The sequence below is a fragment of the Myodes glareolus genome, chromosome 26 (genome assembly GCF_982192425.1).
Source record: "Myodes glareolus chromosome 26, mMyoGla1.1, whole genome shotgun sequence".
Lineage (NCBI taxonomy): Eukaryota > Metazoa > Chordata > Mammalia > Rodentia > Cricetidae > Myodes > Myodes glareolus.
In genome coordinates, this window is record NC_142051.1 from 1,377,194 (window position 1) to 1,399,905 (window position 22,712).

Below are 22,712 nucleotides of genomic sequence, written 5' to 3' on the forward strand. Positions count from 1 at the left end.
ATAATCTCCCTAAAATGAGGCAATCATAATTGTATCCAGATGGCTCAGCAAAGACGAGACCACCCAACCCCTGCAAATTGTCCCCCATCCTCCACACACAGACCATGGCATGCACATGCACACATAGAATATGAATGTAATTAAAACTTTAAGAATATGCCAAAAGAAATAACCACTCTCGAGGTTGGCTTATACAAAATACAGGTGACACCTCATTTGTTAGTATTGCATTTTCCCCAGATATTACTCAAAGTGAAACGAAATAAACTCTAAGTAAAACAAACTGACAAACTGCAAAGTATTATTCAAACTGTTTTTATTTTCAATACAAGATAAATACCATGCTTGTTACTAGCGCAGTTTAAGGCCAACAATGACCATATAGCAAACTGCTCAACAGTCACCTAAATGCTAAAGAAAGAAAAGACAAAGTAAACATTAAACACAAAATTGCAAGTACAAACATTTTAATAAAAAGGGAATGAGCCTTTTGAAAGAAGCTAATATGGAAGCCTAGTTTTCATGGACATCAAAATGATGCCTATCTGATGGAATATTACCTTACCTTTTGCACAGAAATCTTATGAAGTCACCACACCACATTCAATAGCTAAAATTTCAAGACTTTTCTTTGGCCTTCTGATATTAGACAGCTTATTTACAAAGAATGATTATTCAATAATTCATGAGTACTGTAATATGATACAATTTTTGTTGTTAAGGACTTTCCATTAAAAATTGTAAAACAACTTTGTAAGGCTGTTCTGGACTGTAAACTACTTTGCTAATACAACACGGGATGCAAAGGAAAAAATACTAGACCTCTTTAAGGCTAAAGTCATATATGTTATAGATGCAGTCCTCAAAACACATTATGATTTACCCCAAAGGGTCATTTCCCACTAAATGCCACCTGAGTACAATTTCCAAAGGAAAAAAATAAACATGAATTTACCACTGTATTTTAAAATAATTTGCATACAGAAAATGATGAGAAGTGTTACACAGCAACAGTGTAGCAAAAAATACACCTTCAAAATGAAATATTTCTACTAAAAGAAGGGTCTCTCCAATTATGAAATGAATGTAATTTACTCCCATGGTTGAGTGTTCAGGTACTCCCACATGAAAAACTGCTCGTAGTATTTACTATCCACAGATATCATTTAAGTCAAAATTTATGTGACTTCAATTAAATTTTACCTAATATTTTAAAAGCCTCCCATTACAATATAATTAATGTGACGGGACATCTTTAAAACCCTGAAATCTGGCTATTTGTTCCCATACAAAAGCCACAGTAGCTGTGTAGTCAGAAGGCCGACAAACGGTAGCTTAAAGAAAACACTGGGTCAAGACAAACCTAACCCAGTCTGAACACAACACAGACTGAATAGCTCAAATATCCGTAAATTCATACTGCTTCTTTCTAATGCCAAGAAAGAAGAGTATAAGAACTTCCTCCCAGAAGCCTAGACACTTAATACATTTTCTATTTTGACTTAAAATAAAACAAATTCTAAATCTTGATTTAAATAAAATCTAAATTTAAAAAAACAAGTCACATTATGAACACAAGAAATACCATATATAAGGCCACATCTCAATAAATTCATAATTTTTGGTTGAATGTTTATTTAAAAATTAGTCTAAGGCTTCTAGGAGTCAAGTTGCTAAAAAATAAATATACCAGTGTTTTAATTGAAGATTAAAGTTAACACATATACTATAAGAACATAAAAATAGAATGCTTTGCTACAAAAATCCTACTTAATATATTTTAGCACAAAAAATGTCTAATATGTACAGTGGAGAAGCATGCATTTACTAAGTACATACAACTGGGGGAAACATTTACAGAGGGCTAAGGGATGCAAATGAACTTCATGAGTAAAATTTAAAAATCAGTTATCTGTGCAATAGCAAGAATATCAATACTGTATTCTCAGTAAAGAATCAGAACAAAAACTTCCTCTTAAAATAACTTAAGCTAAAACTTAAGACCCAACTCTGGGGCTTGTAAGACACAAATGATGCAATGACTACCTGGGTAACAGAACTGGAATGTCAAGAGCACTCAGTAGAGCCTTGCACTAGCATCTCATTGTGTGAAACAGAAAAGTACTTATTGGCACATTTCAACACACAGGGAAAGAAAGTCTTACCCTTTTCAACAATTTCCCATCACTACAAAATGCTATAATGCTCATTAAAACCTCCATGTTTATGTTTTGAATTGACTTTAAACTAGTAAAAACGAAAGAAGCATTCTCCATAGGAGAATCAAATGAAAATATCTTAAGCTACACGTTATTTGTGAATTCCAAATTGTAGTTAACTGCTTAAGAATATTCTAGGTAAAAGAGCCATTAAATGGGCTAACATATGATCAATAGCTATGACAAGTTACTCAAAATCTTGCTGGAAACTGACAAAACAACATAAACACTTGTAAATTTACACTGAAATATTGTTTCTATAAACCTATTTCCTTTACCTCACAGCAGTACAATGAACTCAGGGTGCTATCCAGGAGAAACACCATGTGGGTCTTTCCCATGCACCTACAACTTTACTACTAGTTGCAAGGAATGTGGCTGCGCAGCAATGGGCAATGCTACGATTCAGAATAAACTCAAGCTTGTTTTCATCACCAATATATGAACTATAATTTCAAACCCCCCATCACTTTTTTCCCTAGTTCTCTTTATATTTATTTGGTGTGTTTGCAAAGATTTATCTCTTTGGATTGCTTTTTAGACATTAAAAACAAGTTTTCAAACACTGGCTTCTAAACATAAAGATTTTGACAAATAAAACAAGATTTGCAATTTTTACTTTTACTGCTATACATTCATGTGTTATCAGGTAGGAGACTTTGCAAATTTAGTCAAACCAAAGTTATTTTATTTCTTCCTGACAACTTAAAATGATTGCCCACCACAGCAAACAACTGCCAAACACTCACACTATCTGCAACCACAGTCACTGAAAGAAACAAGCCTAGCAAGGAAAAGCGGACAGAAAGGCAACTAAAGGGCTCCACTGATTAGAAAAAGAAAGAAAAGGTAATGAAGGATTAAAATTAGTACAAAATTTCCAGTTTCATTTCAAGTATATGTATTTGTGATTCCATTTTAAAAGTGTTCAGAGAAAATTGATCTCATGGACATTTTACTTACCTTTTAATCTTACTATTAACTAATTTCCCTTGTAAACATATGTATGTCCAAACGTCTTCACATTAGGATTGTAAATAAACTATTAAAAAAGCTAAGAAATGACAAAAACTTACAATACCTATACACAAAACAAGAAAATAGATTTTGATACAACTGTCAAATTAAAAGGCAACTTGCATTTTAACAAGATTAAACACTTAAGAAAAATCATGAGAGCTAACAGTTCTGATAAACACCAATGATCTCTTACAAAAATACTCCGCTCACAAAATGTTTTTGAATGAACTGGCAGTGGTAAGGATATTTTGAAACTAATTGTTGAGTCCTTTAAAAGCAGACAGGAAACTGAAGAACAGCAGTGCAAACCTCTCGAGCTGCACATTATCTCTATCTACAGCACATAAATACCCGAAGCACTGCCCTTAAATTTTAGACAATCTTTAAAAGTCAATGCCTAATATCCAAAGATCTAAGTAATAAGATCTTTAAAACATATTTAAAACAAATCATCTTAAGGATTTTCTCAAATTTCTTCAGTACTTCAGATTTTTAACTTCCTATAAAAATAAGTCATCAAGTTGACAGACTGTCTCTGCTAATTTTGCAGAACACATGCTAGCCAGGTGCTTTTAATACAGCCTTTGGGCTAGAGTTAAAAAAAATTTAACTGAGTCACTAACTTTAATCAAGCATAAATCAAGAGGGTTACATGAATATACACAGAATTCTTTGAACCATAAAGACAGGGTGTAACTATAAACTCCCATTACTCACACGGAAGAATAAAATCCAATGCTAATAAACATGACACCCTTCAGAATTTCTACCCAGAAGAACAGTAGGCCTTTCTTTACGCACATTTATATGTTGTATGACTATATTTACACTGCCTATGGAACCATCACCAAGAAACAGTAAACTACCATATCAAATCAGAATTACTAAAAATCTCTCTTAAATGCTAGCACTTCACAATTAATTGTTTTAGTATATCTCGGGTGTAATTAAGCTGCACTACTGTAGCAATACATGAGTCTTTACCAAAAAAGTTACAACCTCAAATTTTCGACCCCTAACACATTGACTGGATTGCAGTATCTGCCAATTTCAATTTTTACAAGTTTACATACCATTCAGCAAAATCAGAAGCTAACTAGGTAAAAACAGCTTAAAAAGCAGAATATAGAAATATTAAATATCCATGTAATCACCTATTCTAATATCAAAATCAAGGGCAAGAGACACTTAATTGGTTATGTTTAATTCACTGAACGCAAGATTAGATTGATGCATATCCAAACACCCTATTGCAATGCTTTTTTTAAAGGACAGTAAAAATGTTGTCATAGTAACATTATCTTTAGATATTGCTGAACACAAGACTTTCCCTGAGGTGTAAACATCAAATAACTTTACACATCAGCCCCATTAAACAGTTTATTACAACACTACATCTATTGTAATCAAAGTGGTGCTGTTTACAGACATTATCATATCAACATTTTTAACAAGAACAAACTACTATAAAAAACAAGCATTTACTTGAATTTTTTCCAATTGCTTGCACATTATAATAGCCAAATATATATAACCAGTAATAAAGTTGCAAAAGCTATTAACTTTTTAATCACACAGATTTCCTTCAAATAAAACAGTTAAGCAACATAAAAAATAAAAGTAGAGCTACTGGTTACCATTTATGCAGATTTGCTTTATTCAGATCTATTCCTGTTCAGTTTATCCATGAATCCTTACAGGTTCAGTTCAATCACAAGAAGCAAACTGCTGGACAAGCGTCACTTTTCCCTCATGAAGACTGTTTTGTCTTGGAAGGTGTTCCTCTTCCTTCAGCTGTAATGTGTCAAAATTTGTGATGTAGATTTTGCTATTCCCCAGAATACACAGAAAAATGTTGGCTTAGCTATACATACACAAGTCGTGCATCTACTCACTCTTAGGAATTCTAACACAAAATAAAAAGTAACTCAAACAGTAGCTGCTTGCATGGTGGAGAAATGCTCCAAATTTACAAATTCAAAATGAGAAATTCTCATTTCATTCTTTTTATACATTACTACCCTTGAAGTTCAGTGATTGTCATCTGAAGACCAATATTTTGTACAATATGTATGAATTTTTAAGAGAAAGAAATTACAGTAACAAAAGAAAACACAGCAGCTACTGTTTCTGTGATGATGAGAACAGCCATAAATCATCTCCTAAATATGCATACTACAAAATAAATGGGAAAATGTTTGGATTTGAATGTAACTATTTTTCATTCATCCACACAATTTATTAAACAAATGCTGAACTGAATATAAAATGCAATGAAATTTACAAATTAACCGTATTTGACAGCATACACGAAATTCCGCCAATCTGTTATAAATCAATGGTGTTCCATGGTACAAAATTTATAAATAAATACCTCAGTATGGACATTAAATATGACATCCACATACAAATCTTTAGACATAATACAAATTTGAGATGTTACTTTCATTCTATTTCACCTATATCCACTAACCAAACAGAAACTAATGGGAATCTACAATGATAAACTTCATTGAAAACTTACATAAAGAGGGAAAGGGAAACTAACAGTAAAATTGATACTATAGTTTCAGAAATATATACATATATAGATAATATATGTAAAGCAAAAAAGGACATTAATTTAAAAATTATCACTGAAATATCAAATATTTAAAATAGAAATACTAAAGAGGTAGTTTAATATTTTTCAAGCACACAAAGGTCAGTGGCATCCTGTCATAAAAATTTTAAAAGATCCTATGCTATTTATAGTTAATGATAGTTTTGGTGACAACCATAAATTTTGTGTTCAATTATCTTTAGGAGAATCTTAAGAATATCAGTATAAAGACATATATTCATACTTCCTAATAAAAACATGAACCTTAAAAGTAAAAAGGGTCTTTCTCATCTAAATGCTTTCTATACATCTGTACTTTTCAAACAAACATTTAAGCTATTTATAGTATCACCTTTTGTCTTTCCACTTTCATGTCAGTTTGATGAGGCTTACATAGAGGAACTATTTAATAGAAAAAAACTGTGTGATGTCAACTTTGAAATATTCTATTTTACAAGTCACAATTCTAGTAGGACTAGAATTTTTCTGTTTTCTGGACTTGATACTAAGAATGAATCAAGGACTTCTTACATGCCCATGACCTATGAAACAGTACACTCCCAGCACTAGTGAATTTAAAAACAGTAAGGCATTAGAAAAAGTACAAAGCACATGTTTTAAGCTGCTAAACAGATTGCAGGGAAATTCATAATTCCTACTAAAAAAGGAATGTTATCTCCCCTAATATTTTTGTTGTATTACAAAGGATTAAGAATGGATCACTGAGAAACAAATCATTTAAAAATCACAGTGTGAGGATAGGAGAAAAAAAAAAAAGGAAAGAAAATCAATTTTTTTCAAAAAACCACATGGACGGGGTGGTGGTGATGCACGTCTTTAATCCCAGCACTTGGGAGGCACAAACAGGTGGACCTCTGTGAATTCAAGGCCGGTCTGGTCTACAGAGAAAATTCCAGGACTATAAGGTAAAGAAAGGCTGTCTTGAAAAACCAAAGGGGGAAAAGGGACAAGGGGGGCTAGAGATATGGCTCAGTGATTAAGAGAACTGACTGCATTTCCAGTTTTCCCAGCAGCCACAGAGAGGCTCACAACTATCTACAATGAGATCTGGTGCCTTCTTCTGGCCTTCAGGCACAGATGCAGGCAGAACACTGTAGACAACATTATGGATTTAAAAAAAAAAAAAAAACACAGGGTACATATTACCATGACCCTAGTTTACTATTTTTATACAGGAAATCTTATTTGGGATGTCACAATACACATCTTTATGCAGGACTAATGAACTCATCTTTTGCTACATATCTTTATGTAAGTCTTCACTAATTAATAAATCTTAAAATTTTACCATACAGACATAAAATTTAGGGAATATTCTAGAAACCTTTATTTCTACTTTCTAAACACTTTACATAAACACAAATATTACAATCTCAAACGGAAGAAAACTCTGAAGGCAATACAACCCATTTCCAATAACTCAACTCCATATTATAATCTCAAAGTCTATTTTAAATAGACATCTGCATAAACAAAGATATCAAAAAGCTTAAAAGTGACAAATACATTCAATACCCATATATTCAAAATAGCATTTAATCAATTCTGTACTGTCAAAGTCACACAATTACTTGCTCTAGCTGTCAATTATAAAAGGGAACCTATGTAAACAGCTGTTAAATGAACCAAGACAGTGAAACTACAGCTTCAAAATCTGCAAGCTAAAGAAGCAGTATAATTTTAATACAGAGCGAAATACCTATATTTCGGTATGACATCAAACTATTATTAACAACTCAAATTGAGTGTTCATCACCTATATGCAAACGGCATTATTTGTATTTTAAAATTCAAGAAAAAATTCATCTTTTAAAGTAAAGCATTTGACTATTTTATAGGATTCTCCCTATATACTGCATGTTTGTATTTATTTCTGAAACAGAATCTTAGTATAGAGGCCTGGCAAGCCTGAAACTCCACATGTAAACCAGGCTGGCCTGGAGCTCACAGTATGTTCCTGCAGTCTCTAGCTGTTGGTTGAGGTCAAGGTGTGCAATACCACACCCAGCTCTTACAGGTTTTCAAATTAATGTGCTGAATCAAAAAGGATTCTCACATAATTTTAGAAATTCAATGCCTTTAAATAAATAAAATTAACCTTCTATATCCAAAAGTTTCTCCTGAGGAGAATGAGGACTGAGGACGAAGTAGGCAACAGAAGCATCTAAACTTACATTAATTCCTAAGTGTCTTCTTATATGGACTAGAACACAGTACATAAAAAGCAATGCTGTTTATTGCTGGTTCTCACAAAAAGTTTCTAGCTACCAAGAGTTTATGTTATCCTGTTTTTGTCTAAACATCATACTTACCCCTTCAACTAAAGCATTTATTACTCTACAAAATACACAATTAGGTGTTCTATGCAACTGACTCCATGGTAGAAATAAACTCCATCACAAAAAAGAAAAAGAAATAGACTTTGTATCAAAAAGAATCACCCTTTGTTACTTACAATTCACCTACATCAAGAGGTAGATAGAACTTTCTAACCACAGAAAGCAAGAACATTAATTTGGATTAACATGAATGACACTCTTCTCTTACTGGTTAGTAAGCTTCCTTTAAACAATGCTAACTGAATATTCATTAAAAAAATAAAGATACTTATTCAAAACAATCCAATATACAAACTAAACAATGGTAGGAAATTTCACACTGAGATGAAGGTGAGAAGAGCAAGGTGACTCACATTGGCATTCAAATTTTTTAAGACAGAAAAACATCAATTATTTATAAACAAAACTATATTCTTAAACCACAGTGAGCAAAAATACATCCAAGGGATCACTTCCTACCCTTTCTTGTCACTTCAATTAAGACACTGTATAATCAGACAGATTTTTCAAATACTAAAAATATCAGAAATAAGAGGAGAAATGAGAACCAGCACAGCAAGATAAAGCACAGCAATTCAGACAGATGGACACAAAGCTGGGAAGGAATACTAGGCAGTAACAAATGACCTAGGAGTTGTAGAAATAATTAAGATCTTGTTAACAGTCAGTTATTGCTCATCAAGCAATGAAAAGAATTTTCACAAAAGCCTCAACATAACACTCCTAAGGAGATGAAACATCTTAATTTGGGCTTTCCCTCCAAATTAACACAAAGCTATAGTAACCTAAGTAAGTAATACAAAGTATTCTAAAGTAATTAATTAAATTCAAGTTCATGACATTCACGTCAGAAGTAATCACATGGCCACACTCTTACAATTACTAAACCCAGACTCCAAACACAGTACTTAGTAAAGAATATAATCACTTGAGAAAATGTAAATTTCATAAACTAGAAAGAGAAGCCTGAATAAAAAAACATCTCGAAAAAGAATTTGCTTTCATTATTCTCCAGTACACAAAAACAATTTGCTTTCATTATTCTCCAGTACACAAACTCAGTTGTTAACAGAAACTTCTGAGCTGAGCAGAGCTGTTCTAAACAAGCAGTCAGGTGAACACAATCTAAGGAACTCAACTGTTAACTGTAACATTTCTTTATGAACACAATCTTACACCTTTTATTTTGCTCAGAGTGGTCTGAGAATAAAGGCAAAAATTACAGAATATGAAGCACAATGCATTTACACATTGAAATTTACAAAGCTTATTTTTCTCATTGAAGTATTATTACCTATTTTAACTTGGATATGAAATGCTTTTAGAAAAACTAATACAGTTTTCAAATGAGAATGTAATTAACATTACCCAACATTTCAAACACAAAAAAAACTTAGAATGGGACAGACAGTAACAGCTGCCAACCAACATCAAGTTTCCAGAACCTGCCCTTTGCCCACCTCAACACTTGATAGTGTATTACATTATTAACTTATACAAAGACTGATATTTACTTTATTGTTGAAGCACTTCTAATCCATTTAAGATTTACATGAAAGTTCAAAAGGACTCATATTCAAAAACTTCTAAAGAGGTCAACAGACCTTATAAAGTAGTAAAATTTGCAAAAACGTTTGCACTTGAATATATATATTTAATCCCAGGCCCCACCCACTTACATCTACTTACAATAAATATTGCTTGGCATATAGCAAAGGTACAATTATCCAAGAAAACATCTCCCCCCACTCCTCATTGGGAAGGCTTTTGTAAAATTTTGCTTGGATGAAGGCACACAACAATATTACAACTCAATTCTGATTAATGTACAAACAAAACATGGGATTTGGGATATGGTACATCACTGATTGCAAAAAACATCAACAGATTGACACTAGGAAATTGTAGTCCATGTCTGAAAGACATGGAACTCAAATCATGATATATTTAGGTGTATACACTTGACTGGAGTATATATCCAAAGTATGTAAAAATTAACAATGAAATTTTCAAAAGGAACATAACCTGCTTTACTGAATTAATTTTATAAAGACCCATGAGAAAACGGCTACTTATTAACTACATATGAACTGGTTTAGAGGACCCTTGATGGGCACACTGAATAAATTAAAATGTATCCAAGTTTCACTGTCATTATCTTTGGTAACTGTCAGATAGTTGATAAACTGCAAAGTCTAAAGTAAATAATTATAAAATACAACATGTAGAACCTGTACCTTATCAAATGACAGAGAATTAGACATTTCAAATAAAAACCTAGTCAGAATTTATCATAAGGGATTTTTACTAGGAATAAAAAACTTCACTTAAAATTTAGTTTAGTTTTATATGGTACAATGTTCAATTTTTATATTCAAACATCACCAACTTTAGAAATTTTAAAACTAGTAGGTAAATGTTTTGAGAATTAAAAATTTTAATAGGACATAATAAAAAGGTCTTAATAAATATTCAAGGGCATATTCAAAATGTAAGACAAAGTATTAAATCATCTTTCTCATTTCAAAAAGCCCTGAAACAGCAAGAGTGGTTAACTCCTATGTTTCATAAAAATTAGACAGACATCTTTTTTTCTCGTGTGTGTGTGTGTGTGTGTGCACGTGTGTGTGTAAGAGAAAGAGAGAGGTGATTAAAGAAACTGCTGTCACAAATTATATACACGATAAAGCCAATTACAATTTAAATATTAACAATTTTCAGGACTGGATTACCAGTAACTTTTTTTGAAATATTTACATATAGAGGATTTGTTTTAAGCCTTATCTAACTCATTTATGCCATCAATATATGGAACAAAGGTGTTAATAGAATAACCTGTCACATGCAAGATTCACAGTGCTCTTTCCCCATTCTTCATGAAACACTGTTCACAGATATAAAATAAAATTACATGTAAAAATGAAGCATAAACAGACAACTCATTCTACTTTATGGAAAAGTACACAAAATTTTAAAATACAGAAAAAAGACAATGATTATGGCTTATGAATGAAACAAGGAAAATTATTTCCAGTTATTTCTAACTTGGGATGAATGGCTTAGCACAATTTAACGCTTTTAGATTATGTACCCTGAACCCACTTTATACCTTCTGTGCAATTAAAAAGATAATGCTCCTTAAAAAAGAAAAAAATCAAATGCCAGAAATTTTTTTCTAAAAAGTAATTTTTTTAATGGGAAACATCTTTTTGTATTATAAACTATAAACTTAGATGTTCTTAAAAAGTTTCAGGGACAAATGAAGTTAGTTCAAGGGAGAATAGAAACTTTATTTTTAAAAATCCAAGCACATAATATTCATATCGGAAACAATTCCCTGTTTTATAAATATTTTAAATCATATGCAAACAATAAATGTGATTACAAGAATTCAAATTTTTAAATTTTAGAAGTACACAATGAGTCCTCTTGATTTTTTTTTTTTGCTTTAAGACCATAAACAATCTGAAATCTAAGTCACAGAACACTTGCAGAATTCAAGGAAAAAAGGTCAAGAATTTTTACCTGTGATGGCTTACCTGCTTTCAGATGTTTTCAGAAGATTAAATCAGAACAAGTACTTGGACCACTTAAAATGTAGGTATAGTTACTGTATAAACAACAGCCTTGGAGTTATAATTACTGTTAATAGCGCACACACACACACACACACACACACACACACACACACACACACACTAAATATAAGAATAAAAAGTAATGCCCACCTTCTAACGATGACGGTATTCTCGCTCTCGGTCACGCTCCCGGTCACGGTCCCTATCCCGATCCCTGTGTCTCTCCCTCTCTCTGCTTCTCTCTCTGTAATAATCATCATGACGATCTCTACTCCGAGATTTATGACGCCGACTCTTTTCCCGTGATCTACTATGGTCCCTTTCTCTTGATCGTTCACGTCTTCTAAAAGAAATTACTGGATTAATGCTCTCCATAGCTGGGAAGCTTCAAGACATTCAATATAGTTGTCTTTTTTTTTAATCACTGGTTTCATTTTCCATGGTTTCAGTTACAGTTAACCAGTATGAAAATATTAAATGTAAAATTTCAGAAATAAAATATTTTTATACCATTCTGATTAACTGTAGGAGTGGAGGAAGCCAGAGTAAATGAAGTTCTAAATGAATGTACACTGGCTATGTGGGAGCTCCAAAGCTCCTAATACTCCCATGTAACACTGGCAAAAAAGGTTTCCATAAAGGCAGGCTCAAGATGGGGTAGCAAGCTCCCATCAGGAGTCTGAGTATGAGTGTTTATGAAATGTGTGCAAAGACTAACAAAGGCAATTTCTCTGGGATGTCTACAGAAATCTACCTAGATAGCTAGTCCCTCTGAATAACTGCAGCTAATATATGCACAGAAGCTCCAAGTTGCAGCTGTAGCAGAACCTTCCTGATCCTGACACTACTGAAAGTGTATCTGTCCCTTCGGGTGCAGTACCTAGTAAGGGTTCCAAGACCCAAGACACTGTGGCAACCATCATGATGAAATCTTTTTTACCATCTTATTTCTTCCTGCCGGCACTGTGAACCATCCCTCTGTCCAGTGTATCCACACTCTATGCTGCGTCTCAAGGACCACAGTAGCACAGTGCTTATACTTGGATAATCCTTAGATTATTTAATAATAGTCCCAAACTGTGAGAGTAGTGATGCTTGACAGGTAATCTGGACATTGTTCATTTAAGGGAAAAGGTGAAAATGAAAGTCATGCTAAAGTTGCTAAGGTCTACATTGAAACTACGAAATAATGAAGAAAAAAGAAATCTATGCTAATTTTGCCATCACATCTAAAAACCCAATCATAGCTGAAGCTCATGATAATTCCATTAGGTTAAGTAAGAATTCTTTTATATGATTTCTTTACCAGCCAAGTGGTTAAGTGTTAAGCTGTTTGATCAAACTAGATGTCCTCACAAAACAAACAGGCACGATATGGTCTCCAGTTAATGACAAATTTGTTCAAATATGCACATACTTAAATGGAGCCCAAAAGGTAATAACAAAGGAAAGACTTTGTCCTTCTCTTAATTTAAGATACTACCTCCAGAAAAAGCATACTAAGGACAAAGTACCACACAGACAACTGAGAGCTAGCTCAGGAGTTAAAAACACTGGCTGTTCTTCCAGAGGACCCAGGTTCAATTTTCAGCACCCATATAGTGTGCTGAAACCATCACAACCATCTCTAACTTTAGTTCTGGAGAATCCAGGGCCCCCTTTTCACCTCTGTGGGCACCCAGCATGCATGGTACACAGCAATACATGCAGGAAAAAACACACAAATAAAATCAGTATATTAAAAATGTAGCAGAGTGTGAAATCACAATAATCAGAATGTAAAGGCAGGCCGATTTCTGTAAGTTCAAGGCTAGCCTGGTCTACAAAGAGGAACTGTCTCAAAAGAGGCAACATCATGTGAAGACTAACATTTACCTCCCAAAATACATAAAATTTCGATATTAGTAAAAGTGCTTTAAAAGTAACCTTTTAAAAACTTTATCTATGGGCTGAAGAAATGGCTCAGTGGTTAAGAGCACTGACTGCTCTTCCAGAGGACCCGGGTTCAATTCCCAGCACCCACATGGCAGATCACAACTGTCTGAAAATCCAGTTCCAGGGGATTAAAAAATTTAAAAAAAAAAAAAGAAATTTATCTATTACAAGGGCTGAAAAGATAGCCGAGTAGTTGTTCTTGCAGAGGACCAGGGTTTGATTCCCAGTACCTACATAATGGCTCACAACCATCACAGCCATCCTAACTCAGGCACTAGCACACATTTGGAGTACATGCATCCAGCAAAACATTTATACACATAAAATAAATCCAAAATAAAACTGTATCTGTTACAAAATAGATTACCACACATTCATCTATTTATTAATCCCCTCTTTCAAAAACATCCTTTATCAAGCAATATTTAATAGCTAAGGCCCCTGTCAACATTCAACATGTGTTCAGTAAGAAATAAGCATCAATAAAAAAAGACTAGGTGGCTACAGTAAATACTACAAAAGAAATAAAATATGGCACACTAGATTAATGAAGACAAATGTATAGGGGAAAGAAAAACAAAAGAACAAATAAAATGGTTCCAAGGAGGAATAGCAATCAGTGAGATGGTCAATGCTTGCTGTGTCCACAGAAAGGGAAACCCATTTGGCTAGAACAGTGAGTATGCAAGCTGTCAAAGTAGAGATTACATCTGCTTGTGTGCAGTTAATCTAAGAGTAAACAGAAGCCATACAATTTCTTGCATATAATTTTATTCTAAGTAAGTGGATGCTTTGAAGGATTTCAGGAAGCACCAAGATGCCATTTAGAGTTAATCAAAAAAAAAAAAATCCATTCAGATTGCTGGGTACACATTAAGTAAAATCAGAGTCCCTTTTTTTAGATTTGTTTGTTATGTATACAGTATTCTGCCTGCATGCATCCCTATGAGCCAAAAGAGGGCACCAGATGTCATTACAGATGGTTGTGAGCCATCATGTGTGTGCTGGGAATTGAACTCAGGACTTCTGGAAGGGCAATCAGTGCTCTTAACCACTGAGCCATCTCCCCAGCCCCAAGTCTCATTTTTTTTAAAGTTCAACTTTGTCGTTGTTGTTGTTAACTATTTTAAAAATACATGAGACAGGAAAGTTTTACCTTGATCCAGAGCCATAGGACTTGGACTCAATTCCATGAAGGCAATCTTGCAAAGAACTAATAAGAACTTTGCAACGATCATCTGCAGATACTTTGGACTGTTTAATTAAAGAAATTGCTGTTACCAATGTTTCAATAGCACTCCCATAATCACCTGCAGGGAAAAGAAAGAGTTAATAGCAAACAAACTGTTTCCAAATTATCATCATACCAACTATTTTGGAATAAGAATGATAAAGCAATTTTTTGGAAGTGTCTTATAAGATGATCATAAATAATGACTTTTGTTCGGTGCCTTGAAATTTGCAAGATTCTTGTGTTCATGATGCTAGTGACTGTTGTTTCATGCAGGACAGTTATTTTGCAAATATGAGAATAAATGAGCTATTTTTAGAACTCTGAACTACTATACCAAAGTTAATATTTAATCTTTATATATATATATACAAGTGTTTTGCCTACATATGTCTTTGCATAACAAGCAAGACTGGTGCCCAGAGAGGCCAAAAGAGGATATCAGATCCCTTGGAACTGTAGTTCTTTTTTAAACAAACTTAATTCACTTTATTTTTCTTGTATATAAATCCTTATGTGGTGGCCACAGCTGGAGTCTGGGTCCTCTGAGCAGAGACTCTGGTGTGGGTTTTCACAAGAAGGTCCATGAATTCCTGATAAGACCTGGAGAACACAGACTCCAAGGTCAAGTCTCAACACAGGTCAAGGGTCAAGTAGCTATACGTTAGAGATGCCATCAAAGGTGGCCTTGGCAAAATTGCCCATGGTGGCAGTGCAGCCCCTGGCTCATGTGCAGCAGTCATCAATAATGGCCATCATTGGTAGCTTCTTGGGCACAGGGGTAGAGACCATCCCAGTGCTTCTGGGGACAGGGATGAGATGTACCAACACAGAGCCACAGTGGCCTGTCACCTTGCATGGAACTGTGTAGGGCTTGCCAAACTTGTTCCCCCAGCTACCTCTCCCCACAGGGACGATGGAAAGCTTGGCCAAGATGATGACCCCTTGGATGGCAGTGGCTACCTCCTTGGAGCACTTAACACCAAGACCAACATCACCATTTTCATTCCCAATAGCCCCCACTTCAACCACAGCCACAGCCTTGACCATGCCCCCTGTAACTAATTGCACCAGCATTAACCGTTTGGTGTTTTCCCAGAGAGGCTATAGATGGTTCTAATCCACCACATAGGTGTTGGGAAGCAATCCTGGATCTTCTGGAGGACTGGCAGTACTGTTAACTCCTAAGCTCTCTTTTCAAATCCCAAAGTTAGTAAGTTATTTTTAATTTTATTTTATGTGTATGAATGTTTTGCTTGCAAGTACATCTGTGAGCCATGAGTGTTTGGTACCCAGTGAGGACAGAAGAGGATACTGGATCCTACCACTAGCAGCTAGTGCTCTTAATCAGAGCCATCTCTCCAACCCCCAATTAGTATTTAAATCTAAATATAGCAACTTAAAATTGGGGGTCTTTCCACTACACTGACATGCATCTTCCTTCAACGCTTTAAAATTAAATGATAGTGATTGGGAGCATATGGATTACGTAAGGAGTAAGAGACCTATCCTTATAAACTTACTTTTAGCTTTGGGTTTTCGATTTTTTAATATTTAAATTTTATTTTATGTATATGGGTGTTTTGAATGCATGTGTGTCTGTCTATTTACTACACGCATGCCTGGAAGAAGCCAGGAAAGGGCCTTAGATCCTCAGGAACTGGAGTTAACAGATCGTTGTGCATTAAACCAGGGTCTTCTACAAGAGTAGCTAGTTCTTAACAACTGAGCCATCTCTCCAGCTCCTGGGTTTGGGGTTATTCTTAATATAACTAGCCATGTTAAAGAATGAACACTAAAACAAATATACAAACCAGCACTGGCATCAGACACAGCTCTTGAAATAGCACTGCTTGAGATGGCCCGATTTCTATTCATGATTTCTTCAAACTCAGCTTCACTCAATGGAGTTCTTGCAGCGTCCATTTCCCTACAAAAGACAAATAAATGTTAAATTGTTGCGTGACGAAAGTTCTCAAGTTAGTAACAATGTAAACAGCTCTACACTAACAGGTTTTGGCATTTGCCTAGGAGACAGTTGTTACTTTTCCTGATTCAAGAATGCTATTTTCCCTACCAGATCAAACCTAAGCAAAATTCCCTTTATCATTGTCTTTTGGCTGAAATAAAACTGGCAGCATAGAAATCATCTTCCTGCAGGACAGAAATTGTTTACATGTCTACAGTGTAATTGACTTCCAATCACAGTTCTTTATCTTTTCCTGGCTATGCATTTAACTCACCTCCCAGGAGGACCATAGTCACCCCTATCGTACGGTGGAGGTCGGCCATAGGGGTCTGTGGGCGGTGGCCCACGACTATCTGACGTTGGCATGCCACTATTAGTTGGTGGAGGGAAAAAAGCAGGATTCACATGTGGAGCTGGTGGTGGGGCACCTGGAGGTGGTCCCGGAAGGTGTGGAGGAGGAGCAAGTGTGAGGGGAGGCCCAAGTGGACCTGGTGGTCGAGGTGGAAAGGGGCCTGGAGGTGGAGGCGGTCCCTGCTGTGGAGGCGGTGGGCCAGGAGGAGGGCCGTAGCCTGGAACTGGAGGCGGCGGCCCAGGAGGAAGTGGACCCAACGGAGGTTGCCCAAAAGGTTGTCCAGGAAAAAGAACTGGTGGTGGAGGGCGGTCTCCTCGATTGGGAGGTCCTGCCAGAGGAGGTGGCAGGACCTGACCAGGAGGTGGAGGACCTGGTGGACCAGGTGGGCCTGGAGGACCCAATGGTGGACGTGGTGGAGTCTGTCCGGCTACAAAATAAAGAAAAAGGGAGAAAAACAGTTCAATAAAGATACTAACTATTATATGCCAAGATATTACTTCTAAAGCAGAATTCATAAACCATAACTCTCTCTTTAAATGAAATCCATATGGTAATGATCTAACAACTACAAAGGTGAAGAATATCCTCACAAATTTAACTATTTCAAATTATAATTAAGAAAAACCACTAAAACAAAAACTTGAACAAATTTTAACACCTAAAGATACTTTCCATCTCTCAGCATACACACTTCTTACAGTGACATCACCCACCTTATATTCTACTCTGATGCCAAGCTAGAAAGTGAAACAAGGAAAAATGGTCTTGAAAGGATTTTTTAAGAGGTAAGAAAATAAGACGGATGTAAATATTCTATATATAAGTCAAGCAAGTTTGGAGAAAAATAAAGACCTTTTAGGCCAAAAATGGGTATTTCCTCTATGCTGTGCCCCATATGCCATGGAATCCTAGTTTCCAGGAACAAAGGTCGAGTTCCTTTAACAAGATGCTTGATCAAATTTCCTGGGTTCCAAAAATAGCATAACAAGGAAAGTAAGTCACATTAATAATACATTACTTGAAAAAGAGAGAAAAGGAAAAGAGGTATTAAGCAGACATGATTTCTCCATGATAAACTTAAGGAAAGTTTTACCTGGGAAAGGTGGAGGTGGCCCTCCTGGTCCTGCTGGCCCAGGAAATCTGTCCCCACCGGGAACAGCCCCTGGAAAACGGCCCCGTCCTCTACCACCTTGTGGAAATGCTGCACGTGAACTGCCTCCTGGAGGACCAGCTTTACCTTCCCCAGACATTTGTCCTGATTGTGTAGCTGCAAACACCCAAATACTCATAAATAGCACTTATTAAAACAGTTCTCTGAATTGTAACCGTGTTATTAGAAACTACTTCAAAGTTCATTTATACTATTTTTCAATTTGCAGATGCCTATGCAAAGTACTTGGCTAGGAAAACCGTCACATTTACTTACATAATACTTTCTTAAAAGTCTCGAAATATTTAAGTTTAATGCACTTCCACTGAATAGATAAACATGTAGCTTTTAAAATACAGGTTGCTTTTAAAGTATTCTACAGCAGCCAAGACTTCAGAAATTCAGCAAAAAACTTAATTTCAATAGCAGATTATTTATCTTATGCAATGTAACATATTCTTAAGTCTTAAATGCTAAAAAAATTAAAACAAAACAACCATCTGAATTCCTATTAATTATATGGGTCATTCATCTTATCTATTTATTTATTTATTTTTGGCTTTGAGCCTGTCCTGGGCTGGCCTGGAACTCATCTTATTAAAAAAAAAAAAAAAAAAAAACAAACAAAAAAAACCAAAACCAAAAACAAAAAACCTAGTAACAAATCTCTTCTACATTATTTTAACAAGTAACAAAAGGTTTTGGTGCCAAGCAGGAAAAAAACAGGTCAGTAACTATTCCCTAGTTATCATTAGCCTCTCTATTCCCATCAAACACATCTATATGGCATTCCTCCTCTCTAATGTGAATGATAGGACAAGAATGGCGGCACTATAAAGCTCACACTCTGCTGCGACATGCTGTTGGATCTGTGACATCTAGAAAAACATGGAACGGGAGTCGGTTTCCAGTATATTAGCCTATACTCATAATCAATGATTAAATCATTAGATAAATGATTACGAAATAGTAAGCATAATATTTTAAAAAATACCAGCAACAATGCTTAAAATACATTTAAAAAAAAGGCTGCTGAGAGATTTGCTTACTTTTCCTGGACTGCATCTCAAATTGACTCAGGAACTGCTTATTGCACGGAGTCACGACAGGATTCTGACCATGAAGTTCTCTTTTAGGCAACAGATCCATTAACTTTTTGGAAGATGCTTCAGATCCAACACCAACAAGGGCAAATCTAAAAGATGTTAAAGGGGGTGGGAATAAAAGGGAGGAACTGAGATTGTTACTGTTGATTAAAAAAAGAAATAGTCTCAATTTACTCAAGAGCCAAAATTACTTAAGAGTCAAAAACAGACTCTTAAGGTTACACACATTTACACTATCTTTTATAATATACTACTAAATTCACTCATTTAATTTTTTTAGTATATTCATATGTTTTACAAAAATCTCACGGTTTGTTCATTTCATAACACTATCCATTATCAAAAGAAAGTCCACAACCTCTACCACCATTCCTATTTATTCTCCTCCCTTAAACACAGGAAACCATAACCATTTTGTCTTCTATGGATCTGCCTCACCTAGAATTTCAAACAAATGAAATATGTAGTCCTTTACAACCAGCTTCACTTAGTGTTCAAAGCCTGGTCATGACATAACATGTATCACTAATTCATTTCTTTCAGTGGCCTAGTCATGTTCTACTGCACACAGTCATTTTCTGGTTTTGCTTTAAATCCACCCATCAGTCAACAGGCTGTTTTCACTTTTTACTGCTACAAAAAGATGTTCCATATAAGGGCTGGAGAGATGGCTCAGTGGTTAACAGCACTGATTCTTCTTCCAGGACTCAGGTTCAATCCCCAGCTCCCACAGGTTCAATTCCTAGCACCCAATTCACAACCATTCATAACTTCAGTTCCAGGGGACCCAATTCCCTCTTCTGGTCTCCCTGGGCATTAGGCACACATAGAGTGCACAGACATACATGCACCCAGAACACTTATACACATAAAATAATTAATAATTTTTGAAAGATGCTTAGTACTATTAGCCAAGAAGGTACAAATCAAAACCATAATGAGATGTAATTCCCGCCATAATCAAAATGACAACTATTCAGTGCTGATGAAAATAATAAGAAACTATAACCCTTCTGCACTAATGTTGACTATGCAATCTGGTAGCTTCTCAAAATGTTAAACATTACAATATACCATACTAATTCCACTCCTAGGTATATGCCCGAAACAAGCAAAATTGTATGTTCACACAAAACAATAAACTAATATTCTTAGAGACATTCCCCTTAATAACTAAAAGTATAAATCACCCAAACATGGATTGTGGATTCTTCCTTTCGTGCTACCCCATTATATGGAACTATTACTGAGGCATAAAAAGAAATCCTGATGCAAATACACAGACAAATCTTGAAGACATTATACTAGAGAAAAGTCAACACACAGAACATCATTATTATTTTATTTCCATGAAATGTCCAGAAGAGGCAAATTCTGAGGTAGAAAGTACATGAATGATTGTCAGCAAAGGAGACACAGGCAATCAGGGTAATGCTAATGCACCCAGGTTTCTCTGGTGATGGAGATGATGAAATGTTCTAAAACTAAAGAACTACAATGGTTGCTTAACTTCGTAAATATATTTTTTGACGCACTGTATTGTGCTCATATACATAAATTAATGTAAAAATACCAACAATGTGCCTACTAAATTATTTATAATAGACACAAGTGGAAACAACCACAATATCCAAAAGTAAGAAAAGTAATATATATTTATCACTATTTCTTCTGCTCGTAGCAATAAAACATGACAAAGTGTGAATTATGATACTATTTTTAGGGGAAAATGTGGAAGCACATTTATAAAGTGATTATCTGAAAATGGTGAAATTGTAGCAATTTAATTTCTTACTTTTAAATACCTGTATTACATAATAATCCTATCCTATCTATGTAATTTCCAGATTAGAGAAATAAAATGTAACATAAGTTACATTTTATTCTTCAGTTACCCATCATTCTTCATCAGTTTTATTTTTATGGTGCTGGAATCAAGCCAGAGCTTTTCCACATTGTGTAAGCAACTCTATCACTGAGCTACACACTCAGCTCTTCCTTATCTCTTAATCACAACAAAAATAATGCTTTTCAGCACTGCCATTTCAACCTTAGAAGGAAAGTGCTCATTAAACTTAAGAAACAGGCCTAGTCTGCCTACAGTCCCAACTCAACCAGCTTCAGTGCATTTTTAAAAAACAAAACATAAAATTTAAGTATGAACCTCTGCCTAAGATCATCCTTCTAGTGTATATGTTCATGTGGGTGCCTAGGAACTAACTCAGTGTCAGGTTTGTGCAGCAAGTATATTTAGTAGCTAAGCCATTTGTCAGTGCTTATGTGTTCATGCGTTGTACATGTGTATAATCAGCAATAAACTTAACAAAAACTTAATTTGTAAACTATAATCACTATCAGTTTATATTAGGGAAAAAACTAAATTCTTACCCCTTTGATTGTCCATTTGCCCGATTCTCAAAAAATTTTATCTCCAAAATATCATTTACTCCCAAAGAATGAACTGCTTCAGTTAAGTCCTCATCTGTTGTCCACTGTAAGACATTTCCCCCTTATTAGCCATTAAAATATTCAGGTTTTTATAGTATGAATTTAACTTTTAAAGAAAAAGAAACGATAAGACAAAATTATTGTTTACTGTAAATCTAAGTATAGTTACTGCCTGTCACCCTTCAACTTTTAAACAGCAGAAAAACGCCTTGCAAGTCTAACTCCATTTCCTGATAGGAATTCTCTAAGTTATAAAGTACATTCCCTTGGAGCCAGACACAGTTTTACTTCAAGAGTTTCTGGTTTCTAGCCAGGTGTGGTGGCGCAAGCCTAACCCCAGTACCCAAGAGGCAAAGGCAGGCGGATCTGAGTTTGAGGCCAGCCTGGTCTACAGAATGAGTTTCCAGACAGATTCATGGAGAAATCCTGTATGGGGGAAAAAAATAAAACAAACAAAAAAGCAAAGTTTCTGGTTTCTACCAGCTTTAAACTCCTATGATTTTAAATTCTCAATAAAACCAATCTCACTTGTAACTTCCTCCCTTTAAAGAAAAGTACCTTGTGAAACAAACAGGTTATTTTGACTATACCGTGGAGAAACTAGTATGAATATCTACTATGTACCTTTTATCAAATACTGAAAGCTTACCTAAGTCCAACCTCATTTTCATAAGATGCAATAGAGGGACAAACAGCTTGTTCAAAGTCACATAACACAGATACATGTCAATTCTTATTTAGC

General features: G+C 35.0%; 1 protein-coding gene across 4 annotated transcripts in view; it reads right to left on the minus strand.

Moving 5' to 3' along the window:
• Positions 1–299: 299 nt before the first annotated feature.
• The window catches only part of Cpsf6 (cleavage and polyadenylation specific factor 6), a 32,994-nt gene continuing 10,581 nt past the window's right edge, over positions 300–22,712 (minus strand). Inside the window, exons 3-11 of one of the 4 annotated variants that reach the window (XM_048418738.3) lie at positions 21,911–22,014; positions 19,466–19,611; positions 18,360–18,533; positions 18,119–18,229; positions 17,189–17,693; positions 16,760–16,875; positions 14,871–15,024; positions 11,930–12,119; positions 300–5,033 (exon numbers count right to left, since the gene is read on the minus strand). In XM_048418738.3, coding sequence (XP_048274695.3) covers positions 11,933–12,119; positions 14,871–15,024; positions 16,760–16,875; positions 17,189–17,693; positions 18,119–18,229; positions 18,360–18,533; positions 19,466–19,611; positions 21,911–22,014 — 1,497 coding nt within the window. In that variant the 3' untranslated portion in view covers positions 300–5,033; positions 11,930–11,932. Of the gene's footprint in view, positions 5,034–11,929; positions 12,123–14,870; positions 15,025–16,759; positions 16,876–17,188; positions 17,694–18,118; positions 18,230–18,359; positions 18,534–19,465; positions 19,612–21,910; positions 22,015–22,712 lie in introns of all 4 variants that reach the window. The other 3 variants (XM_048418736.3, XM_048418740.3, XM_048418739.3) reach the window with 3 other exon arrangements.